General features: G+C 51.0%; 1 protein-coding gene and 1 long non-coding RNA gene across 2 annotated transcripts in view; one reads left to right on the top strand and one right to left on the bottom strand.

Annotated features, from left to right (window-relative positions):
• The first annotated feature begins 35 nt into the window (after positions 1–35).
• LOC142861090 (uncharacterized) lies at positions 36–12,518 on the top strand. Its single transcript, XR_012912461.1, has 4 exons — positions 36–130; positions 7,173–7,316; positions 8,960–9,016; positions 12,148–12,518. It is a non-coding gene; the product is annotated as an uncharacterized LOC142861090 (long non-coding RNA).
• The window catches only part of AXL (AXL receptor tyrosine kinase), a 28,459-nt gene continuing 6,352 nt past the window's right edge, over positions 661–22,767 (bottom strand). The window contains exons 5-20 of the mRNA XM_012760732.3: positions 22,017–22,097; positions 21,774–21,889; positions 17,402–17,612; positions 16,949–17,088; positions 16,265–16,415; positions 16,043–16,069; positions 14,608–14,740; positions 14,220–14,311; positions 9,754–9,849; positions 9,546–9,623; positions 8,093–8,185; positions 7,573–7,694; positions 6,848–6,957; positions 4,851–5,010; positions 4,148–4,284; positions 661–2,545 (exon numbers count right to left, since the gene is read on the bottom strand). Of these exons, the coding sequence (XP_012616186.2) occupies positions 2,194–2,545; positions 4,148–4,284; positions 4,851–5,010; positions 6,848–6,957; positions 7,573–7,694; positions 8,093–8,185; positions 9,546–9,623; positions 9,754–9,849; positions 14,220–14,311; positions 14,608–14,740; positions 16,043–16,069; positions 16,265–16,415; positions 16,949–17,088; positions 17,402–17,612; positions 21,774–21,889; positions 22,017–22,097 (2,099 nt within the window). The 3' untranslated portion in view covers positions 661–2,193. The remainder of the gene's footprint in view (positions 2,546–4,147; positions 4,285–4,850; positions 5,011–6,847; positions 6,958–7,572; positions 7,695–8,092; positions 8,186–9,545; positions 9,624–9,753; positions 9,850–14,219; positions 14,312–14,607; positions 14,741–16,042; positions 16,070–16,264; positions 16,416–16,948; positions 17,089–17,401; positions 17,613–21,773; positions 21,890–22,016; positions 22,098–22,767) is intronic.

The following is a 22,767-nucleotide window of genomic DNA, read 5'->3' as shown; positions in this document are numbered from 1 at the left end:
CCTCCCTCTGCTGCCGGCCACACCCAGGAACGCGAGCCCGCGAGTGCGGGCAAGACGCTGTGGGCTCGTCCGGCAGGAGTCCCTTTGTGCGTCCGGGATTATAGCAGGCGTTCTGTGCCTGTGTTGCTATGTGAGTGTGACGTTTGGGTGTGTGAGTACCTGTTGGACTCTATATATCTCTTGAGTGTTTGTGTCATTTTACTCTGGGTTTATGTGTGTTATTCAAGTTCCTTCCCGTGCTTGCTGGGTATCTGCCTGTGCATGTTTGTAAATATCTTTGTATCTGTGTAGTTTTGTGTGTCTCTGTTACTCTATGTGTCTGAATTTCAGTGTCTTTGTATTTGTGACAGGTATGCCTGAGTATGTCCACTAATTCATGTGTCTATTTCTTTGCGCACGTGTGTGTGTGAGAGACCCTGTGCATATCTGTATGCCTGTTGCCCACCAGGAGTTTCTGATAGCCTGCATTTCTTTGCTTGTGTGCTTTTATTTTTTTAATTTTTGTCTATGTGTATGTCTATTTCTGCCCTCGCCAATGAGGGGAGAATTCTGAGACCCCACCAAGCCCCCCCCCCCCCCCCCCGTTTTTGCTGATAAGGAAACTGAATTGCCAGGGAGAGGGGCCACATCACAGCTGAATGGAGACAAGAGGAGACAGAATTGTGATTACAACGTTTTATGAGACCTGAGCCCCTCCAGAGGCACCAGAGTCCACTCTCTGTACTCAGGGGGTGAGGGACTGGCTCAGGGGGGCAGCATGGCCCAAAAGGAGGGAGATGGTCCATCCCCTGGGGGAAAGGAGGCATCCCTAATTGCATTGCACAGGCTTGAGGGGGGCACACCCCTAGTTGAGGGGAGGAGGAAGCAAAGGTGGCTAAGAAGGAGAGGGGCACACAAAAGAATACTACAGTGTAAGGTTAGAACCTTGGAATCGTACCAAATATTCTACACCTGTGGACCTTTAGCATCTTAGAAACTTAGAACATTTGAGTCTTAGAACTACGTGCCTAGAACTTTAAAATTTTAGAAATGTGGATTTGTGGGCCCTTAACTATGATCCTAGAAAGGTAGAATGCAGCGCAGAGCCTAAAGGTGTCCAACAATAGAAATGATTAGAACTTTGGCGTCTAGTTAGTCACAACTGAGCGTGAGAGTCTTATGACTTAGCTGCTTGGGATCCAGAATCTTGGACCAACAGAATCTACAGTGCCTTGAAACATAGAACAGACCAGCATTAGAATCTTAGAATTTAATAATTTAGAATCTTGGAGCATCTGATCTAGAATCTTAGACACAGAAAAGCTAGGTTCTTAGACTAAATCTTAGAATATCACATCTTGGAACATCAGACCTTAGAACGTCCATCTTTAGACTCTTAGAACTTTCAAATTTTAGAATCTTAGATCCTTGGGATCCAGGATCTCATTCAAGAGATATGATCTTAAAGCCTCAGAAACTATAACTGACAATCATTAGAATCTTAGAACTTGAGAAGATAAAATTTTGAAGCTTTATGATCTAGGGTCTTATTATAGCCAGAGGATCTAGGCTCTCAGAGCCTTAGAACATCAAATTTTAGAACAGTACACCTTAGAACTTCCATGTCTAGAATTATAGAATCTTTAGAATTGTAGAATCTAGCATCTTACACTGTAAGGACTCAGAACTCTAAAAAAACCAAAATCTAGAATTATAGAGCCTTAGATCCTAGAACTAGGATCTTAGAGCTTTAGAACATACATCTTAGGGTCTTATCAAGAATCTTAGAACCAGAAAATCTAGAGCCACAGAATCTCAGAGCCTTCGAATAGTAGGTCTTAGAATTTTCATGTCTAGAACCTTAGCGATTTAGAATTAGAGACTTTGGAATTTCAGGTCCTTAGAACCAAAGACTCGTGGCATGTTTGAAACATAGAACCTTTGAATCTAGACTCTTTAAACCTTAGAATCTAGAATCTTGGAATGTTAGACCTGGGAGGACCCTTAGAGATTGTAGTCCAACCCCTTTCTTTTACAGGTGGTGACGCTGTGGCACATAGAAGGGGGAGGATTTGTCTGGGATGGAGGTGGTATGGGGAGGAGGGTAGGGCTGCAGATGGGGATGAGGCCTGGGATGGGAAAGGGGGGTGGGGTTTCCCCCAGTGGCAGTGCCTAGCTTGGGTCCTGAGAGGGAATCCCAGGTGGAGGGTTGTCTCAGGCGCCATCCTCCTGCCCTGGGGGTGCTGGGGAGCTCCTGTCAGCAGGCAGAGGGGGACCAGGGGCTGTGGAAGGGCAGAGGACATAACGTCCGGCAGGATGGACCTCAGCTGCAGTGAGACAACTACAGGAATCCTTAGGGTCAGGCTGGGTTGGGGGGTCAGCTCCACCAGCAGCTCCAGGCGGTTCAGGATGACCTCCACCCTCATCCATGTTGACATAGAGGATTTCGTCAGGCTCCTGGGCAGGGGGCAGGGCTTTCAGCGTGTTCTCCAGGTCTTCTCGCAGCTCTGTAAAACTTGGCCGGTCCTGGGGATTTAGCTCCCAGCACCGAGACATCAGGGCATACCTAGGGCAGCAAAGTGAAGAGTGAGAGATTGAGCAGAGGCTCAGAGAGGAAGCATTCTGGAAGTTTGGGGATATTTTAGGACACTCGGGACTGGGGGCATTTCAGGGGTCTGGAGGGAACCTGAGCAGTTTGGGGCCATCTATGGGGATTTGGGAATTCTTAGGAGTTTCTCAGGGGGTTCCTGGGAGACTCAAGAACAGGGCAGGGTCTTGGGAAACCTGTCTGGGTATGGGGTGGTGTTTTAGTGAGGGTTTACTAGAGCAGAGTGTCCCCGTGTGGCTCCCCAGAACAGACTCCAGCATCAAAGCCTTAAAAGTTGTCCTGGTTTAAAATATGTCCATAAATTCTTTGACCTTCCTCCCTGCAAAAGATGGAGATTAAATCCCCTCCCCTTGAGTGTGGGCAGGACTTAGTGATTTGCTTCTGACTTGGCAGAAGTAACAGTGTGTGTGAGTTCTGAGACTAGGTCATAAAAGGCATTGCAGCTTCCACTCTGCACTTTCTTTTGGATCACCATGTCGTGAGGAAGCTCAAGCAGTGCTATCGAAGGGTCCACATGGCAAGGAACAGAGGCCTCCTGCCTCAGCCACGTGAGTGAGCCACCATGAATGTGATTGTCCAGTCCCAACCTTCAGATGACTGTGGCCCCAGCTGGTACTGCAACTGTAACCTCCTTAGAGACCCTGAGCCAGAATCACCCTGCTAAGCTGTTCCCAGACTCCTGACTTTCAGAAACTGTGTGATGTAATACATGTTTGTTGTTTTAAGCCACTAGATTTTGGTGTATAGATTACTAATACACCAGCTGTGCAACCTCTGCCAAATGACTCACCCTTAACGATATCTATCTTCCTCGTGGGGCTGTGGTGAAGATCAAATGAGTTGACACATGCAGCGCTCCGAAAACAGTGCCTTCTAGTAAGTTCTCCCACCCAAGTACTAACCAGGCCTGACCCTGCTTAGCTTCCGAGATCAGGTGCATTCAAAGTGGTATGGCCATAGACCCTTCTAGTAAGTTCTATAAAAATCTTAGCTGTTATTGTTACTGCCCTCGACTCTTGGAGTACCCAAGGATGACTGGGGGACTCTGAGGCCCCGGCTGTCTCTTACTGACCCAAGCAGCATCCTCTCTTTTCCCTCCAAGTGCTGGCTAAATGTCATGCCTTTCTTCACACACCCTGATGCTGCAAAGGTTGATAAGCATGTCCTGAATGATGCTGTGACCCTCTCAGAGGAGACCTATGAGTCTGCAAACTGGAGGGTTCTGTAGAGAGGCCTGGATATTGAGCATCTGAGGGAAGTGTGGGGTGCTCAGGAGTCTGGGAGTAGGGGTCCCAGAGGCAGGGCTACCAGGTAAGGTTGTGCAGTTATACCTCACTATGCAGGGATACCTGGCTGGGGTGGGGGCTGATCTAGCCTGCACCCCATGCACAAAGCAAAGGCAGAAAGGGCACCTTTAGCTAATTTGCACCCAGTTGGCTAGTAGTAGCCCTCCTCAGAGCATTGGTAACGTTAGCACTGGATATGTTAGGGCCACATGGGGGTGCTCTGGGGCTTGGAGTGAATTCTGAGATTGAAGGAGAGGGTCCTAAGGGTCCTCACAGTCCATCCAGACAGTCCACAGGCTGCTTCAGGCGATTTCCCTGGCGCAGGTAGTCGTAAATCTCACTGTTCTCCACTCCTGGGTATGGGGTCTGGCCCCGTGTGGCAATCTCCCACATTGTTACCCCAAAGGACCACTGTGAGGGGAAGAGGGGAGAGAATTAGAAGGTCTCTCCTGCACAAAGTCACCCCCAACACACAGGTCCATGGTTTCGCCCACACTTATGTGCACCTGTTCACAGCTATCCCTATGGGTGCATCCCAAGTAGTCACAGAAATTTGCTAATGTTGGCACAGGTATGAACACACATATAAGTGACTTCTGTGGATGCATAGACATGCTCACCCTCGCACACATTAACACACATGGACACGTGATCTCACGTGTCACCCTGCACACCCTGGCTGTACATATTGTGTGAGTTTGGGCACATGCATGCCCAGTCACCACTGCTTTTCCTAATCTAAACTTTCCACGCTGCCACCATGCACACAGGAGTCTATATATACCCCGGGCATTTGCACACCGCTGTTCATGGACACCCACCACGCCCCAGACATGCCCGGCCCACGTGGACAGGCCCTCGTGCAGGGAAGCCCGCGAGTTCCATTGAGCCCGGCACCCATAGCTGCCGAGGCTCAGCATGAGACGGTCGGGCCATGCCCTCCCACGGTTCCCCACTCCTGGCAGGGGCACGAGTACCACATCGCTCTTGCTGGTGTAGACACGGTCCGCCAGGCTCTCGATGGCAATCCACTTGACTGGCATCTTGGCGATGCGTCCCTGGCGGTAGTAGTCCCCATTGTAGATTTTCTTGGAGAGCCCAAAGTCCGCCACACACACGGACATGTTCTCATTCAGCCTGCCCGCATTGGGGAGAGAAAACGGTCAGGACGCTGGCCACCTCCACCAGGACGTCTGCCCTGGCTGTCAGACACAGTCGACCTCCTGCCCTCACTGTCCTGCCTGGGGATGGGGCTCTGTCGCCCACACCCTCGCCCCGGTCCGGGAAGGAACTGCTTGACTCCTTGTTTCCTCTGTAAAATTACCATGGAACAAAGAACTTCTAAAGCCTCCCTGGCTTTGGCTTTTTAAAAGTCCTTCCTAAGGCTCCTTGGGTTTGATTCTCTGATTTAAAAATAAAGAAAAAAAAAATATTTCTTGAAGTATACTGCACACACAGAAAGATACACAAATCCTAAGCAATAAGTAATCCGGTGATAAGTGATAAGTAATTTAGCTCACTGAATTTTTTACAAACACACCTGTGTAATCAGAACACAGATTAAGGAACAGAATATCCACAAGATACCCATACAACACCACACAGCTAAGAAAAAGACAAACCACTGATAAGCACAACAACATGGATTAATATTAAAAATGCCACACTGTGCCAAAGAAGCCAGACGCCAAGGAGTACAAACTCCACGAGCCCACTTGCATGACACTAAAGAACAGATGAAATTTATGCTGGTGACAGACGTTAGAATAGTGATCACCGTTTGTGGGTGGCGACTGAGACGGGGCACGAGGGAGCCTAAGAAGTGTCCCTTACCTTGATCTAGTGGTGGCTCTGTGAATCTATACACATAGAAAAGTTCATCAAGCTGCATATATCCAATGTGTGTATTTTAGTGTGTGTAAAATATACATCATTTTTTTTAAGCATTAAAGAAAAAAAAGAAAGGGAAAAAACCCACATTACCAATCTCCAGTGCGCCCTTCCAGCAAATACCCTCCAAGGGTAACCACTGTCTTCATTTCTAACAGCACAGATTGCTTTTGCTTGATTTTGTGCTTTATATAAATAGGAGATTCCCTGATTCTTGCATCTGACCTGGAATTCTATGCATCAAGAATCTTAATTAGCCGGGCGCGGTGGCTCACGCCTGTAATCCTAGCTCTCTGGGAGGCCGAGGCCGGCGGATTGCTCGAGGTCAGGAGTTCGAAACCAGCCTGAGCAAGAGCGAGACCCCGTCTCTACTATAAATAGAAAGAAATTAATTGGCCAACTAATATATATAGAAAAAATTAGCCGGGCATGGTGGCACATGCCTGTAGTCCCAGCTACTTGGGAGGCTGAGGCAGAAGGATTGTTTGATCCCAGGAGTTTGAGGTTGCTGTGAGCTAGCCTGACGCCACGGCACTCACTCTAGCCTAGGCAACAAAGCGAGACACTGTCTCAAAAAAAAAAAAAAAAAAAGAATCTTGATTAGATCCTGGGTCAGGATCTAATATAAAAGACATTTTGGTGGCCAACTGGGAGAATTTGGATATGGCCTGGCTGTGCACGGCTTGTATCCTGCTTGGCTAGTGGTGGGGAGTCTGGTCTCCTTGTCCAATGTGGCCCTCCCCAAGGGCAGCGCCAGGCAAGGCACTCAGCACGGAGAGGGACACAGATGAGGCTCACATGTCACCATCTGCATCAGTCACCTCTGCCCCTTTGCTCGCCTCATGCTATGTGCGCTGAGCCTGTCCTCTCTCCTCTCTCCACATCCAAATACTCCTTCAAGAACTCAGTTCATAGCCTGCCTCCTCCAGGAAGCCTTCCCAGACCCGTTTGCTGACTTTTCTATCCCAGTTCCTAGTTTTGATCTGCTCTGAAAGTCTAGTCCTCTTTCCATCCGGGGAAGAAGGGAGGGAGCCCCCTGGGAGGTGGGGGAAGGGGGGGTGTCCCCGAAAGGCGGGACACTCACATGCAGTTCCTGGCAGCCAGGTCCCGGTGTATGAATCTCTTGGTGCTCAGATACTCCATGCCACTGGCGATGTCTGCCATGAACTTCACCAGCATCTGAGTGGGCAGGAACTGGGGGGCCAGGGTTGGGGGGAACAGAGGTCAACAGAGGTCCCGAGGTCCATCTCTCCTCACTTCCTCCTTCCCTTCTTGCCTAGCTCTGCCTGCAGTGGTTTCCCATGGCTCTGAGAATTCAATCCAACCTCTCTGAGTGGCCTGCAAGGCCCTGTATAATCTCCCCCTGCCTTGATTTCTGATTTGATCTCCTACGTTCTTGCTTTTGACAGACGCTCCCGCCAGGGGCCTCCTATCTGGTCTTCAGACAAGCCATGCGTGTTCCCACTTCCAAGGCTTTGCCTGTGCTGGGGCTGCTTCCTGCCCAGGACTCCAGACATCCTCCCAGCCCATCCTCCTTCAAGGTCACCTCCTTGGTGAGGCCTTCCCTGTCCACCCGAACTAACCGCTTGGCCTCCTTACCATTTATCCCACTGTAGACATCCTTCCTATCCCTTACATGATCTTGCTTGTGTCTCTGTGAGCTTGTCTATTGCCTGCTGCCCTCACTGTATGACAAGCTCCCTGAGAGCAAGCTCTCGGTTACCCTGGCCTCCCGGTGTCCGAGTGGCGCTGGGGACCTGGTAGGTGCCCAGTTAATACTTGTGGACTGGGTGATTAAAGGCCTCTCACCACTGACTGGTCCCCAAGCCGGGAATAGAGGAGGAAACTGTGTAGGTCTCCGTGTTTCATGAAAGGTAAGATGACCACAGGTGCAGGGAAGCCCTCTCGTTCGGAACCCTGGAAACAGACACCTGAGCCCCCCCCCCCAGGTGGCCCCGTCACTCCTGCTGGGGGAAGCCAAGCTGCCCTCCCAGCCAGACTCCAGCCCCTCCTCCCTCCCGCTCAAATCAGGCCTCCGCATTGTTTTGGGGGGTGGGGGATGGCAGGGACTGAGCTTCAGAGAAGCCATGTCCAGCACAGTTCCCAGGGATGTTTCCGGAGCCCTCCTGGGGAACTCAGCTATTTCTGGGAATGGTCAGAGGTCACATTCCGAGCTCAGGGAGAGTAGGAGGGAGGAGCCCGCTGACCCCCGAAGGAGGGGGTTACAGAGAGCCTGGAGGTTTGATCTTCCCAGTCCAGAGGGAAGGGTGTTCCCTCCGGGGTGGCCCCTATGGGTCCTGTAGACCCCTCGACTCTGTCCCTCCCTCACCGATGAGCCTCATGACATTGGGGTGGTCAAATTCCTTCATGCAGACGGCTTCACTCAGGAAATCCTCCAGCTCCGACCTCGTGCAGATGGCAACTTGGGGAAGAGAGGACGACAGATGAGGAGGAGGGGAGGGAGGACCCTTTCCCTCCTCCTCCTGTCTGTCATCATCATCAGTATCTCATCTTCATCAAACCTGATTACTTTGACGCTGCACTCAGTGCTTTACATATATTATCTCATTTAATCCTCTGAGATGCTACTATTCTTATCCCCATTTTAAAGATGATGAAACCAAGGCATAAAAAGGTTTAGGAACCCGCCTAAGAGCACACACAGCTTGGAAGTGGAGTGGGCAGAACTGAAACCCGGGCAGTCTGGCTCCGGGGTCCCCGTGCTCACTGCCACACTAGGCTGCTTCCCAGCACTTTCCTGCCAGCTCTGGGGACCCCTTATCATTATTATCCCATTTTACAGTTCAGGACACTGTGGCTCATAGGGGCAAACCGACTTGCCCAAGGTTGCACAGCTGGGATTCAGACTCAGGCTGAGAACATAGCCTGGTACACAGCAGGTGCTCAGGAATGGAAGAATGAGTGGCGACTCTGTAACTTGAGCTTTTGACTGCTGTCATTCTGCAAGGATCATGCCTCCTTCACCTCCAGCTCCAGCCTGAACCTGCCATGCTCCTCCTTCCCTGTGAGGAAGGGACTCACTTGCCCCAGGACTCCCTGTGCTTTGTGACCCTGGAACTGGCTCCTGCCCTCTCTGATGATGTGAATGATGTAGCTGGCGTCCACGTCAACAGCACGCACTCCATGCTAGCCCCGGCGTTCAGTGCTTTACAACAGCTCTGATCCTTTTTTCCAGATAAAGGCCAGGAGACTCAAGAGAGCGAGAGGCGCTAGCCTGAGATCACGCAGCCAGGTGTGCCTCACTCCGCACCTTCTGCTGCTCTGCTGTGTGTCTCAGGCGCTCACCCCTGAAAACTACATTTCCCAGCCTCCCTTTCCTACTTGCTTCCTGTTGGGATTTGCCAATGGTAGGCACTGATGGGAGACTGTCAGGTGATAAGGAAGAGGGGAGAAGTCACCCTTTCACCCTTCCTCTTTCTGCCTCCGGTAGTAGCTGTGTCTCCCTTGTATTTTTAGCCCCCACAAAGCAGCCCCTAACTCCCTGGGCCCAACTCCCGCCAGGCGTCCCTGACCACGGGCTCTGGTAACACCACTTCTTCCCTTGAATCGGCCCTTGAATCTTTCCACCACCTTTGTAGTAATCTCCCTACTTTCAATTCCTTCTGTTGAAATACCTGGTGTGGTCTCCGTTTCCCATCTGGAAGCACCGGGCTTCTATGCTGTGGCTAATTTGCCATTACCTTTGTGCTTTACTGCCTCCTCAGGGGCACAGGGAAGGGGCTGGGGGTCCCACCCGTGTGCACATGCGTGCACAGACTCACTCTTCATCGTCTTCACAGCCACCTTGAGGACGGAGTCCTCCTGGTTGAGCTGGCCCTCCATCACGGCACCGAACTCTCCTGTGGAGGGCAAGGGAGACATTGACCTTGGGTGGGACCTGTGGGGACTGTATTTCCTGTAGTTGGGTGAGGGTGGGGAAGTGAAGGATGTCAGGGTTCAGAAGGGTGAGTGCATGGTGGGGGGACTCACCTTCTCCCAGGGTCTTCCCCAGGGCCACTTTGTGCCTGTCCACCATGACATCCCTCAGTTTCTCCTTCAGCTCCTCACTGATGCCCAGGCTGTTCACTGCATGCAGGGGGCATGGTCAGAGCCATAGAGCAGGGCCGGCATTCAGGCGACAGTCACCAGTAGGGATAGACCCATTGTTGAAATACTGACACACTTCTGCATTGGTTCACAATTAGCTACTGCCCTGAGCACCTACCACCTCCACCCCAGCTACTCCTTTGGTCCCCCAAAACCTTCCCTCAAAACAGCAACTAAAGGGTTAAGGCTTGGCCACAATCTTGAGCCAATAGGCACCCTGATGTGTGAGCGCCCTGCTGTGTCAGTTGTTAAAAATATTTCTTCTTTTTGGCTGGGTGAGGTGGCTCACACCTGTAATCCTAGCACTTTGGGAGGCTGAGATGGGAGGATTGCTTGAGGCCAAGAGTTCAAGACCAGCCTGAGCAACATAGTGAGACCCCATCTCTACAAAAAAAAAAAAAAAAAAAATAGAAAAATTGGCCAGGCTTGGTGGCTCATGCCTGTAGCCCCAGCTACTCGGGAGGCTGAGGCAGGAGGATCACTTGAGTCCAGGAGTTTGAGGTTGCTGTGAGCTATGACCACTGCCCTCATGCCGGGCAACAAAGTGAGTGACTCTGTCTCCAAAAAAGAAATTTCTTTTTGGTGAAGTATAATCTGCACAAATCCTAAGTAAGCAGCTCAGTGGATTTTCACAAACCAAACACAACTGTGTAACTAGCACCCAGGTCATGACTTGCTCTCCTAGAGGTAGCCACTTTGTGGACTTCTCTTACAATAGATTATTTTTCTCTGTTTTGAAATGTTATAAAAATGGAATCACGTAGTATGTTCTCTTTTGTGTCTGGCTTCTTTTCATTCAACATTACGTGTATGAGACAGTTGTAATTTAGTTGTTGGGTGTAGTGATAACCTATTCATTTTCATTTCATTTGTTCACTTATATTTTCGATGTATTCATTTTCATTGCTCTTAAACGAATTGATCTCAGGAGCCCTTTACATTGTTAAAATTATTGAGGACTACAAAGAGCACTTGTTTATGTGGGTTATATATGTGTCGATATTTGCTGTATTCAAAATTAAAACAGAAAAAAAATTTTTTTAATATAAAGTCTAGCTTTATTTTTTTTTATTTTTTTTATTTTTTTGAGGAAGACATTGACATGGAATATTTTTAAAAAGATTTTACAAGTCTGTCAACCTTAAACATAAATAGGTGAATTATTTATTCCTCTCTTCCATCAGATGAGGCTTATTGCATCAATCTCTCTCAGAAAAATATAAGTAAAAAATATTTTTCACAAACATGTATCCCCCATATTACTCAGTTTAGTTCTGAAATTTCTCTTTATAAATACTTTATTTTTTTTTAATTTTTTTTTAATTTTTTTTTAATTTTTTTTTAATTTTTTATTTTTTGCTGGACATGTGGCTTTTTTTTTTTTTTTTTTTTTTTTTTTTTTTTTTGAGACAGAGTCTCACTTTCTTGCGCAGGCTAGAGTGAGTGCCGTGGCGTCAGCCTGGCTCACAGCAACCTCAATCTCCTGGGCTCAAGCGATCCTCCTGCCTCAGCCTCCCGAGTAGCTGGGACTACAGGCATGCGCCACCATGCCCGGCTAATTTTTTTTTTGTATATATATTTTTAGTTGGTCAATTAATTTATTTCTATATTTTGGTAGAGACGGGGTCTCGCTCAGGCTGGTTTTGAACTCCTGACCTCGAGCAATCCGCCCGCCTTGGCCTCCCAGAGTGCTAGGATTACAGGCGTGAGCCACCGACATGTGGCTTTATATAAATACTTTAACACAGCTACTATTGGTAGTTCTGTTCTGTGCAGCTGCATATGGCTATAATTTTACAAGTCTGCTTTACTTTTGCTAGCTCCCTGGTTCAGCTCCAAGGTCCAAATCTTATAAACAGAAGTAAAGGTTAACTGGGCTGCCAGAAAAGCCCACTGAATGCATCCTGTAGTGCTCTGTGACAAGCAAGTGAGGAAGTGTAGCCCTCCAGCAAGGTCCTGTGGAGAGGCAGCTCTGACATGGTTTAAATATCCAAGTCTTCCTAGCATCTCAAACTCAGGAACTTTGGGTCCACATGTCTCTATCTGCAGTGGTTGGTATTCATAGAGAGCTTCTTCAAGTTTGTGAATAGGTGCTAACGATATATGTTGGCCCATTTTGATGCCTGTGGAAAACGTCACTGGTTTTATAGGTTTGGGTTTCTCAATTTGCATTTCTAACTGAGTAGATCTATCTTTATGCTGAGCCAAAAGCAGTGCAACAGGGAGATCAGAACTCTCCAGTTCATCTAAAAAAGCCTGCTTATTCTTCCTTCTTAGAATCTGCTGCAGCTGTTCTTCTTTTTGTATAAATAGTCTTCTCTGAAAACAGAAAAAATTTTAAAACACACAAGCACGTGTTCCACCAACTGTCGGAGTGACAGATGACATCATCTCACGTCGGGCTCTGGAAAACCCCACTGACTGAACACGGGAGCGAGAACGTGAGTGCAAAAGGGCAAGTAACGTCGTGGTATTAGCTTTGACCTCATGGACACCCTGCAAAGGTCTCCGGGACCTCAGGGGACCCGGCTGACACTTGGAGAACTGCTGCTGTCTGTTATTCTGTGAAATCTCTGTGACCTTGCGCTGCTTCCTTCTCCTCTGAAGTCAATGTCTTTCCCAGCCCTTTCCAAACACCCCCCTGGGGCCCTGGCAGTCGTCTCTCTGTACGCTAGGAAGAGACCCAGCTCCGTCCCGTTTTTTCCTGCAGTTCAGTTTCCCCAACTGGCAAGATGAGGAGATTTGACTGGGCCTCCAAAGTCCCTCCTTAGCTGGGACCTTCCACCCCACTCTACGATCCTATAGTCTACAGTTGTTTTTTTGTTGTTGTCGAGACAGAGTCTCACTCCATTGCCCGGGCTAGAGTGCCGTGGTGTCAGCCTAGCTCACAGCAACCTCCAATTCCTAGGCTCAAGCGATCCTCCTGCCTCAGCCTCCCAAGTAGCTGGGACTACAGGCATGCTCCACCATGCCTGGCTAATTTTTTCTATGTTTTTAGTTGGCCACTTCATTTCTTTCTATTTATGGTAGGAACGGGGTCTTGCTCTTGCTCAGGCTGGTTTCGAACTCCTGACCTTGAGCAATCCGCCCACCTCAGCCTCCCAGAGTGCTAGGATTACAGGTGTGAGCCACCGCGCCCGGCGATACAGTTCTTAAATTTATGATTTTTCAAAATTATACGTTTACCGTACTGAGACTATCATATTTCAGGCCAAGATTGGTTCTTTTTTTTTCTATTCTTTTTTATTTTTTCCTTTTAACCAAGATTGATGCTCTCTCTCTATCATTCTATTACTATAATTCCAAGAGGCAGTAGAGTGTGGCAGTTAAGAGGAGGGACTTCATATCTCAAGAATGGAAAAACAAGCACCACATGTACTCACCAGCAAATTGGTATTAATGGATCAACTCTAAGTGGACATATAGGAGTAACATTTATCGGGTGTCAGGCAGGGGGGAGGGGGGAGGAGGGGATGGGTATATACAAATATGATGAGTGAGATGTGCAATGTTTGGGGAATAGTCATGCTTGAAGCTCTGAATCAAGGGGGGCATGGGCAATATATGTAACCTTAACATTTGTACTCCCATAATATGCTGAAATAATAATAAAAAAAAGAGTACGGACTTCAGAGCAAAACTGCCTGGGTTCAAATCCCAGTCTTCCAACTTAAAAGCTGTGTGGCTTTCAGCAAGTTACTTAACCACTCTGTGCCACAGCTTCTTCGTCTGTGAAGTGGGGATAACAAGCACCACCTCCTTGGGTTGTTGTAAGGATGAAATGAGGCAATATGTGTAGACTACTTAGAATAGCACCTGTCATGTAGGCAGTGCTGTCATCATTGTCATCATCATCACCGGCATCTAACCTCAACATTGTCTCATCATCATCATCATTTTCTCTTTTTTTAGTTGCCTGGATAATTTTTTCTATGTTTAGTGGAGATGGGGTCTCGCTCTTGCTCAGGCTGGTCTTGAACTCCTGAACTCAAGCAATCCTCCCACCTCGGCCTCCCAGAGTGCTAGGATCACAGGCATGAGCCCCCACGCCCGGCCCCTCATCATCATTTTCTTCATCATCATCATCATCTTCAACATTACCATCACTATTACATGTTCTAAGGTCCCATGATTTGAGGTTTGGTGTTTCTAAGATTCACTGTGTCTAAGAGCCTGTTATTCTAAGGTCCTGTCTGGTTGCACAATTCTGTTGTTTCTAGGGTCTGTGGTTCTAACACTCTAGCATTGCAAGGCTTCCTCATGGCTCATGCATCTACAGAGCCTCGCAGGCCGGATTCTCTATGCTCTGTAGCCCCAGACCAGGGTGGTGAGGTACAGTATTCACTTACAGGTGGCTTCAGTGGTCCGGCGACTGTAGGACTTGCGGACGCGGTACCTGACCACTAGTTCACCTCTTTCCACTATTGGCTCAAACACTTCTCTGGGGGGGGGGGATGGAAAGAAGGTGAGGGCAGCGAAAAACCACATGGAACCCCTTCCTTCCACTAGCAGCTAAGCCGTTGCCATCCCAGCCCCAACCCCTGACTGTCCTGTCCTCTAGCATTTGCTGAGCATGTCTCGGACGGCTCCCTTCTGTCTTCCATTCATTCCCCAGCCCCTTGCCCTCAGTGCGATTCTCGGTCATCTTTCCTCTAGCACCAGCCTTCTCACTGGTCTCCCTGCCTCCAGCCTCTCCATCCCATTCCACAGAAGCCTCCCCATGTTCTTTCAACTCACCCATAGCGGGTCTCCTTCTTCCGCCGGTAGACAAGGAACAGGGCCAAGATGAGGATGCAGGCAGCGGCCACAACTGCTCCCAGCAGTACGTACCACCAGGGCCACGAGAAGGCAGGAGCTGGGGGCTTACTCACTGTCGGGGGGCGTGGGGGACAGGTCATGGCTAAGGCCCTGGATCCAGCTCCCTGGGACCCAAGGGAGTGAGGCAGGAGGCATGGAAAGAGATGTGGACATACTTGATGAGGTGTGTGCTGAGTGCATTCCCGTACCCCAGCAGCCTGGGCCGGGCCGGACAGGGCGTGCAGTGGATGTGCTGTGCGTGTGCATTGACGTATCAACAGAAGGAGTGTGAAATGTGTAGGATGGGTGAGCTAAGAGTGGGATGGATATTTACCCACCCATCCATTCATCCACCCATCTATCCACTCATCCATCCATCCACCCACCCATCTACTCATCCATCCATCCATCATGCATTCATCCATCCATCCATCCACTCACCCATCCACTCATCCCTCCATCCACCCATCCATTCACCCACCCATCTATCCACTCACCCATCCACTCATCCATCCATCCACCCATCCATTCACCCACCCATCTATCCACTCACCCATCCACTCATCCATCCATCCACCCACCCATCTACTCATCCATCCATCCATCATGCATTCATCCATCCATCCATCCATCCATCCACTCGCCCATCTACTCATCCCTCCATCCATCCATCCCTCCATCCACCCATCCATTCACCCACCCATCCACTCATCCATCCATCCACCCACCCATCTACTCATCCATCCATCCATCATGCATTCATCCATCCATCCATCCACTCACCCATCCACTCATCCCTCCCTCCATCCATCCATCCATCCATTCACCCACCCATCCACTCATCCATCCATCCATCCACCCATCTACTCATCTGTCCATCCATCATGCATTCATCCATCCATCCATCCATCCATCCACTCACCCATCCACTCATCCCTCCATCCCTTCATCCATCCATCCACACACCCATCCACTCATCCATCTGTCCATCCATCCACCAATGTATTCACCCATCCATCCACTTACCCATCCAATAATCTATCTATCCCTCCATCCACCCATCCATTTTCCATATACCCTTCCATCCATCCACTCACCCATCCATCCATCCATCCATCCATCCACCTTCCATATACCCATCCATCTATCCATCCATTCATCCATCCACCCATCTACCATTCACTGAGTACCACAAAGTGCTGGGCCATTCTAGGCCCCCCCATCAAGGACCACACAAACCCAAGAAGTAGATTAGAGTGATGAGTTTGAGAAACACGTAAGGGACGTTGAAAGAGTGCATGTGGCGATGAGGCGCTCACTGGGTGATGAGGGGAGGGAGGGAGGGAGGGAGGAGAGAAGGTGCAAAAGACCTTACCCAGCTGGTGGACTGGCTGTCCTTGTCCTGTGAGGAGAAAGGACAGAAGGGAGACAAGCTCAGAGAGGGCAAGACTGGCGTGACATGGGTGAGGGAGTGAGGCCACCGTAAGGCTCGGGGCAGGAATAGAGCCTGGATTGGGGGAAAACTGAAAGGTACAGGGAGCAAGTTGGTGTCAGGGAAAGACAGGGAGAGGCAGGTTGAGCACAGCTTTGGACTTACCTGGGCGCCAGGGCTCCAGGGGCACAGGGAGGCTCCAGGGCCCGTCCCCGGCAGCAGTGTAGGCTGCCACGCACACCGTCAGATTGGGCACAGGCTCGTCCCCCCGCAGCTCCAGGGTCACCTCTCGCTTTAGCCCTATGTCCAGTAGCACCTAGGAGGTCCAGAAGTGGCATCAGGGTAGAGCCCCAGGCCCCCAACTCTTCAGCCTTCACCCACAGCCCATCTCTTTCTCAAAGCCCTCTCCTCCTCCTCTAGTCCCCCATGCCCCTCCTCTACCTCCCCTTCATCTCGCATCCCCGCCTTTTCATCTTCATCCCTATATCCCCTTCTAACTTCCCTTCCCATCCAAGCTCTCCACCTCCAGTGTCGCTAGCCCAGACAGTGGCCCCGTGCAAATTAAGGAAAGGTACTCTTTCCTCAAGGTGCTACACAACCAACCATCTGCTGTGAAACTGTTAGAGCAAATACATACATCTGCTTGAATGCTTTTGCTGTGGTTCATAAATAGCCATTTCCTCTCCCCTCCTCTGGACCCCACCTTAACCCCCCAGAATATGGTCCCCTAGGAGTAGTGCAATTGTGCACTACCCAACCTGCGCAACTGTCCATGTCTGCCCTGCCACCTTCCCTCCCCAGCCCCTCCTCCCCCAGCGACTCTGCCCCAACCCAGCCAACAGCACCCACCTCAGGGGTGTCCTGGCCTCGATACGCCAGCCGGTACCCTAACAGGGTGCCCTGCAGGGGCGCCCTTGGCTCCTGCCAATGCACGAAGGCCTGGCTCCCATTCCGCATGGCACTAACGTTCTCAGGGGGGCCCAGGGGCACTGGAGGACAGGGAAGAGGGGAAGCTGGTACCCCCGCCTCTTCCTGACCCCCCTCCCCTGTTCCCAGGAAGTGGGGGTGGGGTGCAAAGGGCATGCGCGTGGGCAGCTCGTGCAGGCCTCCCGTGAGCGGAAGCCCAGGGGAGAGGAGGGCTGGGAGAGATGCCAGGGGGCAGCATGGAGGGGTCAGGGACTGGAGGGGAAGGACACTGAGGCCACGTGGGGAATGGGGGTGAGAGGAGACGCTGGGGACCGTGCTGATGTAGGCGGGGTCCAGCGGGGCAGTGGCGACGTCCCCCTCTTCGGCCCTTCTTACCGCCCTCGGGCGTCTCCACGGGAAGCCAGTGGGTCCAGGCGGAGGGGCCCTGGCTGCTGGCACACGCCACGCGCAGGTGATAAGCGGTGTGGGCATGGAGGCTGCCCAGCCGGAGTCGGTGAGGGGGCACGGATGCTTGCAAGGTGAGGGGCTCTTCCGGGGGGTCTGGCTCTCCCGGCCAGCTGCCCACCCCGTCGTCTGACAGCACCGCCTGCGGACAGCGAAGGGCGTGAGGACAGGACGGCGGCACCCTCACGGGAGTGGCCACACAACTCCCCACTGCAGTGGCCCTGGAGTGACTACACAGCTTGGCAAGGATGCGTGCTGCATGTGTCTCGGCTCCATGCTATAGGACAACGCGGGCACCCAGATTTGCAAAGCAAAGAGGCCCTAGAAGCTGCATGGTGCAGCTCTGTCACGGCTTACAAAAGCCACCTCTGGCAAGACTCTTCCCTCTCTGAGACTCAGTTTCCTCTTCAGGAAAACGGGGGCTTAGAGGATCAAATGCCTTACGGGATTATTTAAAGATCAAATGTCGTTATGCCTAAAGGATGCCACAGCGCACGGCACGTGGTCAGCATCGATAACAATGGTGACAGCTAGTGTGAGGACAGTAATGACACTCATAAATGAAAGTACGATACTGGGAGATCCCGTTTATATGATATTCTACCACAGGCAAAGGCAACGTCCTACAATAGAAGCCAGAAAAGCGGTCGTCTCTGGGGGCTGAGGGGGCCTTCTTGGTGGCTGGAAGGGTCTGTGTCTTGTTTTGTTCTTTTTTTTTTTTTTTTAGTTATCCGGCTAATTGCTTTCTATTTTTTTTTTTTTTTTTTTTTTTTAGTCGAGACAGATTCTCGCTCTTGCTCAGGCTGGTTTCAAACTCCTGAGCTCAAACGATCTTCCCGCCTCGGCCTCCCAGGGTGCTAGGATTACAGGTGTGAGCTACTGCGCCCACCCTGTGTCTTGTTTTGGAGGGTGGTGACATTGCTGAAGATGCATGTAAAAAAATCTAGGGAGGCTGGGCACGGTGGCTCACGCCTGTAATCCTAGCACTCTGGGAGGCCGAGGCGGGCGGATTGCTCGAGGTCAGGAGTTCGAAACCAGCCTGAGCGAGACCCCGTCTCTACCAAAAATAGAAAGAAATTAACTGACCAACTAAAAATATATATACAAAAAATTAGCCGGGCATGGTGGCGCATGCCTGTAGTCCCAGCTACTTGGAAGGCTGAGGCAGCAGGATTGCTTGAGCCCAGGAGATTGAGGTTGCTGTGAGCTAGGCTGACGCCACGGCACTCACTCTAGCCTGGGCAACAAAGTGAGACTCTGTCTCAAAAAAAAAAAAAAAATCTAGGGGGACACTGAAGATTATGCATGTTATGTATTGTCATAACAAAAAGAGAAAAACATGTATTTACTGAATACCATTCTAAGCCCTTTACAAATTGAATTCGTTTGACCTTCACATCAACCCTGTTGTACTGTGGTAGGTACTCTGTCTATCCCCATTATACAGATGAGAACACCGAGGCCCAGAGGAGATGGAATCACTTGTCCAAGGTCACCGGTTTGTCACTGATGAGGCTGGGACCTGAATCCCACCCTGTCTCCAAAAGCCTTTGCTCTACTTACAGTAGCATCATTGACAATAGCAATACCTCTTGTCTGCCCAGAGAGGCAGGGTAGCCCCGTGCTGACCAGCATGGAGGCTGGACACCAGGTTCAAATCCAGCCTGTACCATTCCCTACCTCTATTTCTCAGTTTCCTCATCTGCAAAATGAGATAACAATGGTGGCTCCCTACTCTGCAGGCTTGACTGGGTTGGGGTGTGTACGCGTTTAGAAGGCTGCCTGTGCACATTGAGAGTTTGTCGTTATTATTTTACGTCTGTGTGAGGTTGCCTGGCAACCAGTGCCCAACCCTGTACACCCCTGCACAGTGGCACAAGCTCACGGGCACACCTCCCTGGTCCCCAGGAAGGGCATGATCAGGATGGAGGGGGCCACAGCTAGAGCACACAGCACCTGGCCTTTGCCCTAAAGCCCCCGACCGCACGGCCACACGGCATGTCAGGAAGGAGTTTACTACTTAAGAGTGTGGGTTCTGAAGCCAGATTCCGTAGCCTAAGTCCTAGTTTGGACGTTATTTGCTGTGTGACCTAGGGCGAGTGTCTTAACTTCTCTGAGTCTCAGTTTTTGTCGGTCGGAAATGGGCATCACAATCCCTACTTTTCAGGATGTGAGGTTTAAGAACACGATGCATATATAAACCGGCTTACACATTACAATATCAGTAGCTAACATTTCCTGAGTGCCAAGTATGTGTCAAGCTCCCTGGTAAGCACATTCCTGGAGGAACTCATCGACTTCTTACTGGACAATTTCTTTTCTCATCCCCATTTTACAGATGAGGAAGTGGAGGCCCAGAGAGGTTCAACGGCTTGCCCAAAATCACACAGCCCCCACAGGGGAAGATGACACCACCATGAGACCTGGGGAGGAGGGTGGCAGATGGTGGGTGGCAGGAGCGGGTGAGGCTGTCCCCGTGCCTGCTCTCTGACCCGCAGCGACAGACGGGAAGAGGAACCTCTGCCTGGACAGAGGGGAGATGGGTGCAGACAGCCGGCCTCCCTGTTCCCACTCCCACTTCTCTTTTCCCTGGGACAGCTGTGACCCTCCCACTGGAACCCTTTGGCCCCCAGCCCATGAGCAGCAGGAAGTGAGACCTGGAGAGGGAAGAGGACACACTTCTGCTTTCCTGGGGACACTTGATGGAAGTCGGTGGGGGTGCAGCTGATGCCTGACCTGGCATTTGAGGTCTCCCCAATCTGGCCAGCCTCTGAGCTCGAATCTCAGCTTCACCCCTCTAGCCATGGTGGGGGTGGGGGTGGGGGGGCACTTCCCGCCCCTGCGCCTAAGTTCCTTACCTTGAAAATGGGAAGATGAACAGCCACTGTTAAAATATGACAAGCAGAGGCTGTTGTGCCCAGGGTACGTAAGTATAAGAAATCTCCTGTTTAACAGAGCGCTGGCTCTAAGTGGTCTCCGAGGAGGTTAGGAGCATGGTGTGGCTTTGGTGAGATGAGGTTTTGAAGCCTCACTCTGCCACTTCCTGGCTATGACCTTGGGCAAGTTGCTTAACCACTCTGAGCCTTGGTTTCTTCATCCGGAAAATGGGTGGATCCATAGACCCTCCTTCGCAAAGCTTTAACACAAGGCTCGGCACACAGTTGACACTCCATAGAAGTTGGTCACTAGTCATTACTGTCATCTCCTATCACGGGCACTGTCCCACCCTCATCTCCAGCTTTCAAATCTCAGAGGACTTCAGAGAAGAATTGGGCCTTTTGCTTAAAGATCTATATGTTTTGTTTTTGTTTTCCTTGCTCTAGAGTAGGAGCAACTTCAGGGTAGAGGCTGGATCTAGCTCATCTCAGTTGTAATGTTTTTTTGTTTTTTTTTTTTTTTGGAGACAGAGTCTCTCTCTGTCGTCCAAGCTAGAATGCAGTGGCATCATCATAGCTCACAGCAACCTCAAACTCCTGGGCTCAAGTGATCCTCCTGCCTCAGCCTCCTGAGCAGCTGGGATTCCAGGCACATGCCACCATGCCCGGCTAATTTTTCTATTTTTAGTAGAGACGGGGTCTCGCTCTTGCTCAGGCTGATCTGGAACTCCTGAGCTCAAGCGATCCTCCTGCCTTGGGCTCCCAGAGTGCTGGGATTACAGGCGTGAGCCACCGCGCCCAGCCTGTGATATATTCTAGCAAATATTTCCTACTCTATGTCTGACCCTGTGCTGAACAGTAATGAGGAGCCGGTGGTGACTGGGACAGCTCCAGCCCTCACAGAGCTCACAGTCCAGTGGCTGACAGACCTACCTTCAGACAGTGCCCACCAGGGTGGCCAGGGATGGGATGGGAGCAGCACAGGGTTGTGGGTACCCCGTGGTGACAAAGGCGGCTCCAGGCCCTGCTATCTCAGGACCCCCACTCTGGCTCGAGTAAACATCATTAATACTAAAAATAATTAAAACAGCTCATAGTTTTTGACTAATTGCTATTTCAGATACTATTGGTATCTAAGTTGGTTACTTGCATTCACGCATTGAATTCTCACAACAAGCCTATCAGGTAGGCATGGCCATTATGCCCATCTTGTAGATGAGAGAACTGAGGCCCAGAGAGGGTAAGCCACCTGCCCAAGCTCATGCAGCCAACAGGTGGTGGAGCCAAGATTCGAACCAAGGACATCTGGCTTGACGCCAGGCTCCACTGTCTCTCAGCACACCAGTGGCTGGGAAAGCCTGGCCTCCCAGGGAGAGTGTGTGTGGGAGGGCCACTGAGGCTGAGGACAGCCAGGCCTGGGGGCTCACCTGCAGGGTGCAGTGGGTGAGGGGGTAGATGCCGCTCAGGCCTGGGGTCCAAGCCACCTCCAGCTCCGTGGGCTGGCGGGAAACCAGGTGGAGGTCGCGGGGCCGCTGGGGAAGCACTGTGGACAGATGAGAGAGAGAGTGACGCTGGGGGGCTTTGCCCAAAGGTCCCCACCCTGCACTCTGCCTCCCCTCTGACCCAGACCCAAGCCCCACCCTCTGACACCCAGTTCCCTTTTCTATCACCTTTGATGGTGGCTGTGCGGGATGTGGTGACCCCCTTGGCGTTGTGGGCTTCGCAGGAGAAAGAAGACGTCTGATTCAGGCCTGGGGAGTCATACGAGGGAGGGGCCCAGTGTCAGAGAGGGGAAGAAGGGGCTCCCGGGCCATGCCGGGCCACCCCTCCACACCCAGCCTGACCCGGGTCAGTGGGGAGGGGAGGGCCATGCGTGAGGAATGCAGCCGCCATGCCGACACAAGGACAGTCACATAGCCTCGGCCCTAACCCCCCGCCACATAGCCACACACACACAGACACACACAGGCACAACCACACACACACATACATGCACACACACAGAATTGCACACACTCACATACATGCGCAAACGCTCATATTAACCCATGCAGACACACAGAGGCGCATGCACCTAATGCACCTGAAGACGTGAACTTCAGGAAACAGGCCCTCGTGGCGTGTGTAAATGGAGAAGTGTTGGTTCGCTTATTCGCTTACCTCCCACCAACGCCTCTCCTTCTCCCCCCCCCCCACTCCCCAGGCTCCTGGTGTTTCTGGAAAGTACATGTCATTGAGCATGTTCCCACCCTGGGACCTTCTGTTCCCTCTGCTTGGAACAGCCTTCCCACAGATGTCCCAGGGCGCGCCCTCCCTCCTTCATGTTTGCCACTAGAGTGACCACCCCGGTTTGAAATCGGAGCCTCGTCCCGTATCTGGCCTTTCCCTGCTTTCCTTCTTCTCTGTGACTCTTCTTGTCGC

Source organism: Microcebus murinus, chromosome 16, assembly GCF_040939455.1.
Source record: "Microcebus murinus isolate Inina chromosome 16, M.murinus_Inina_mat1.0, whole genome shotgun sequence".
NCBI lineage: Eukaryota > Metazoa > Chordata > Mammalia > Primates > Cheirogaleidae > Microcebus > Microcebus murinus.
This window is presented reverse-complemented; position numbering and strand designations above follow the sequence as displayed.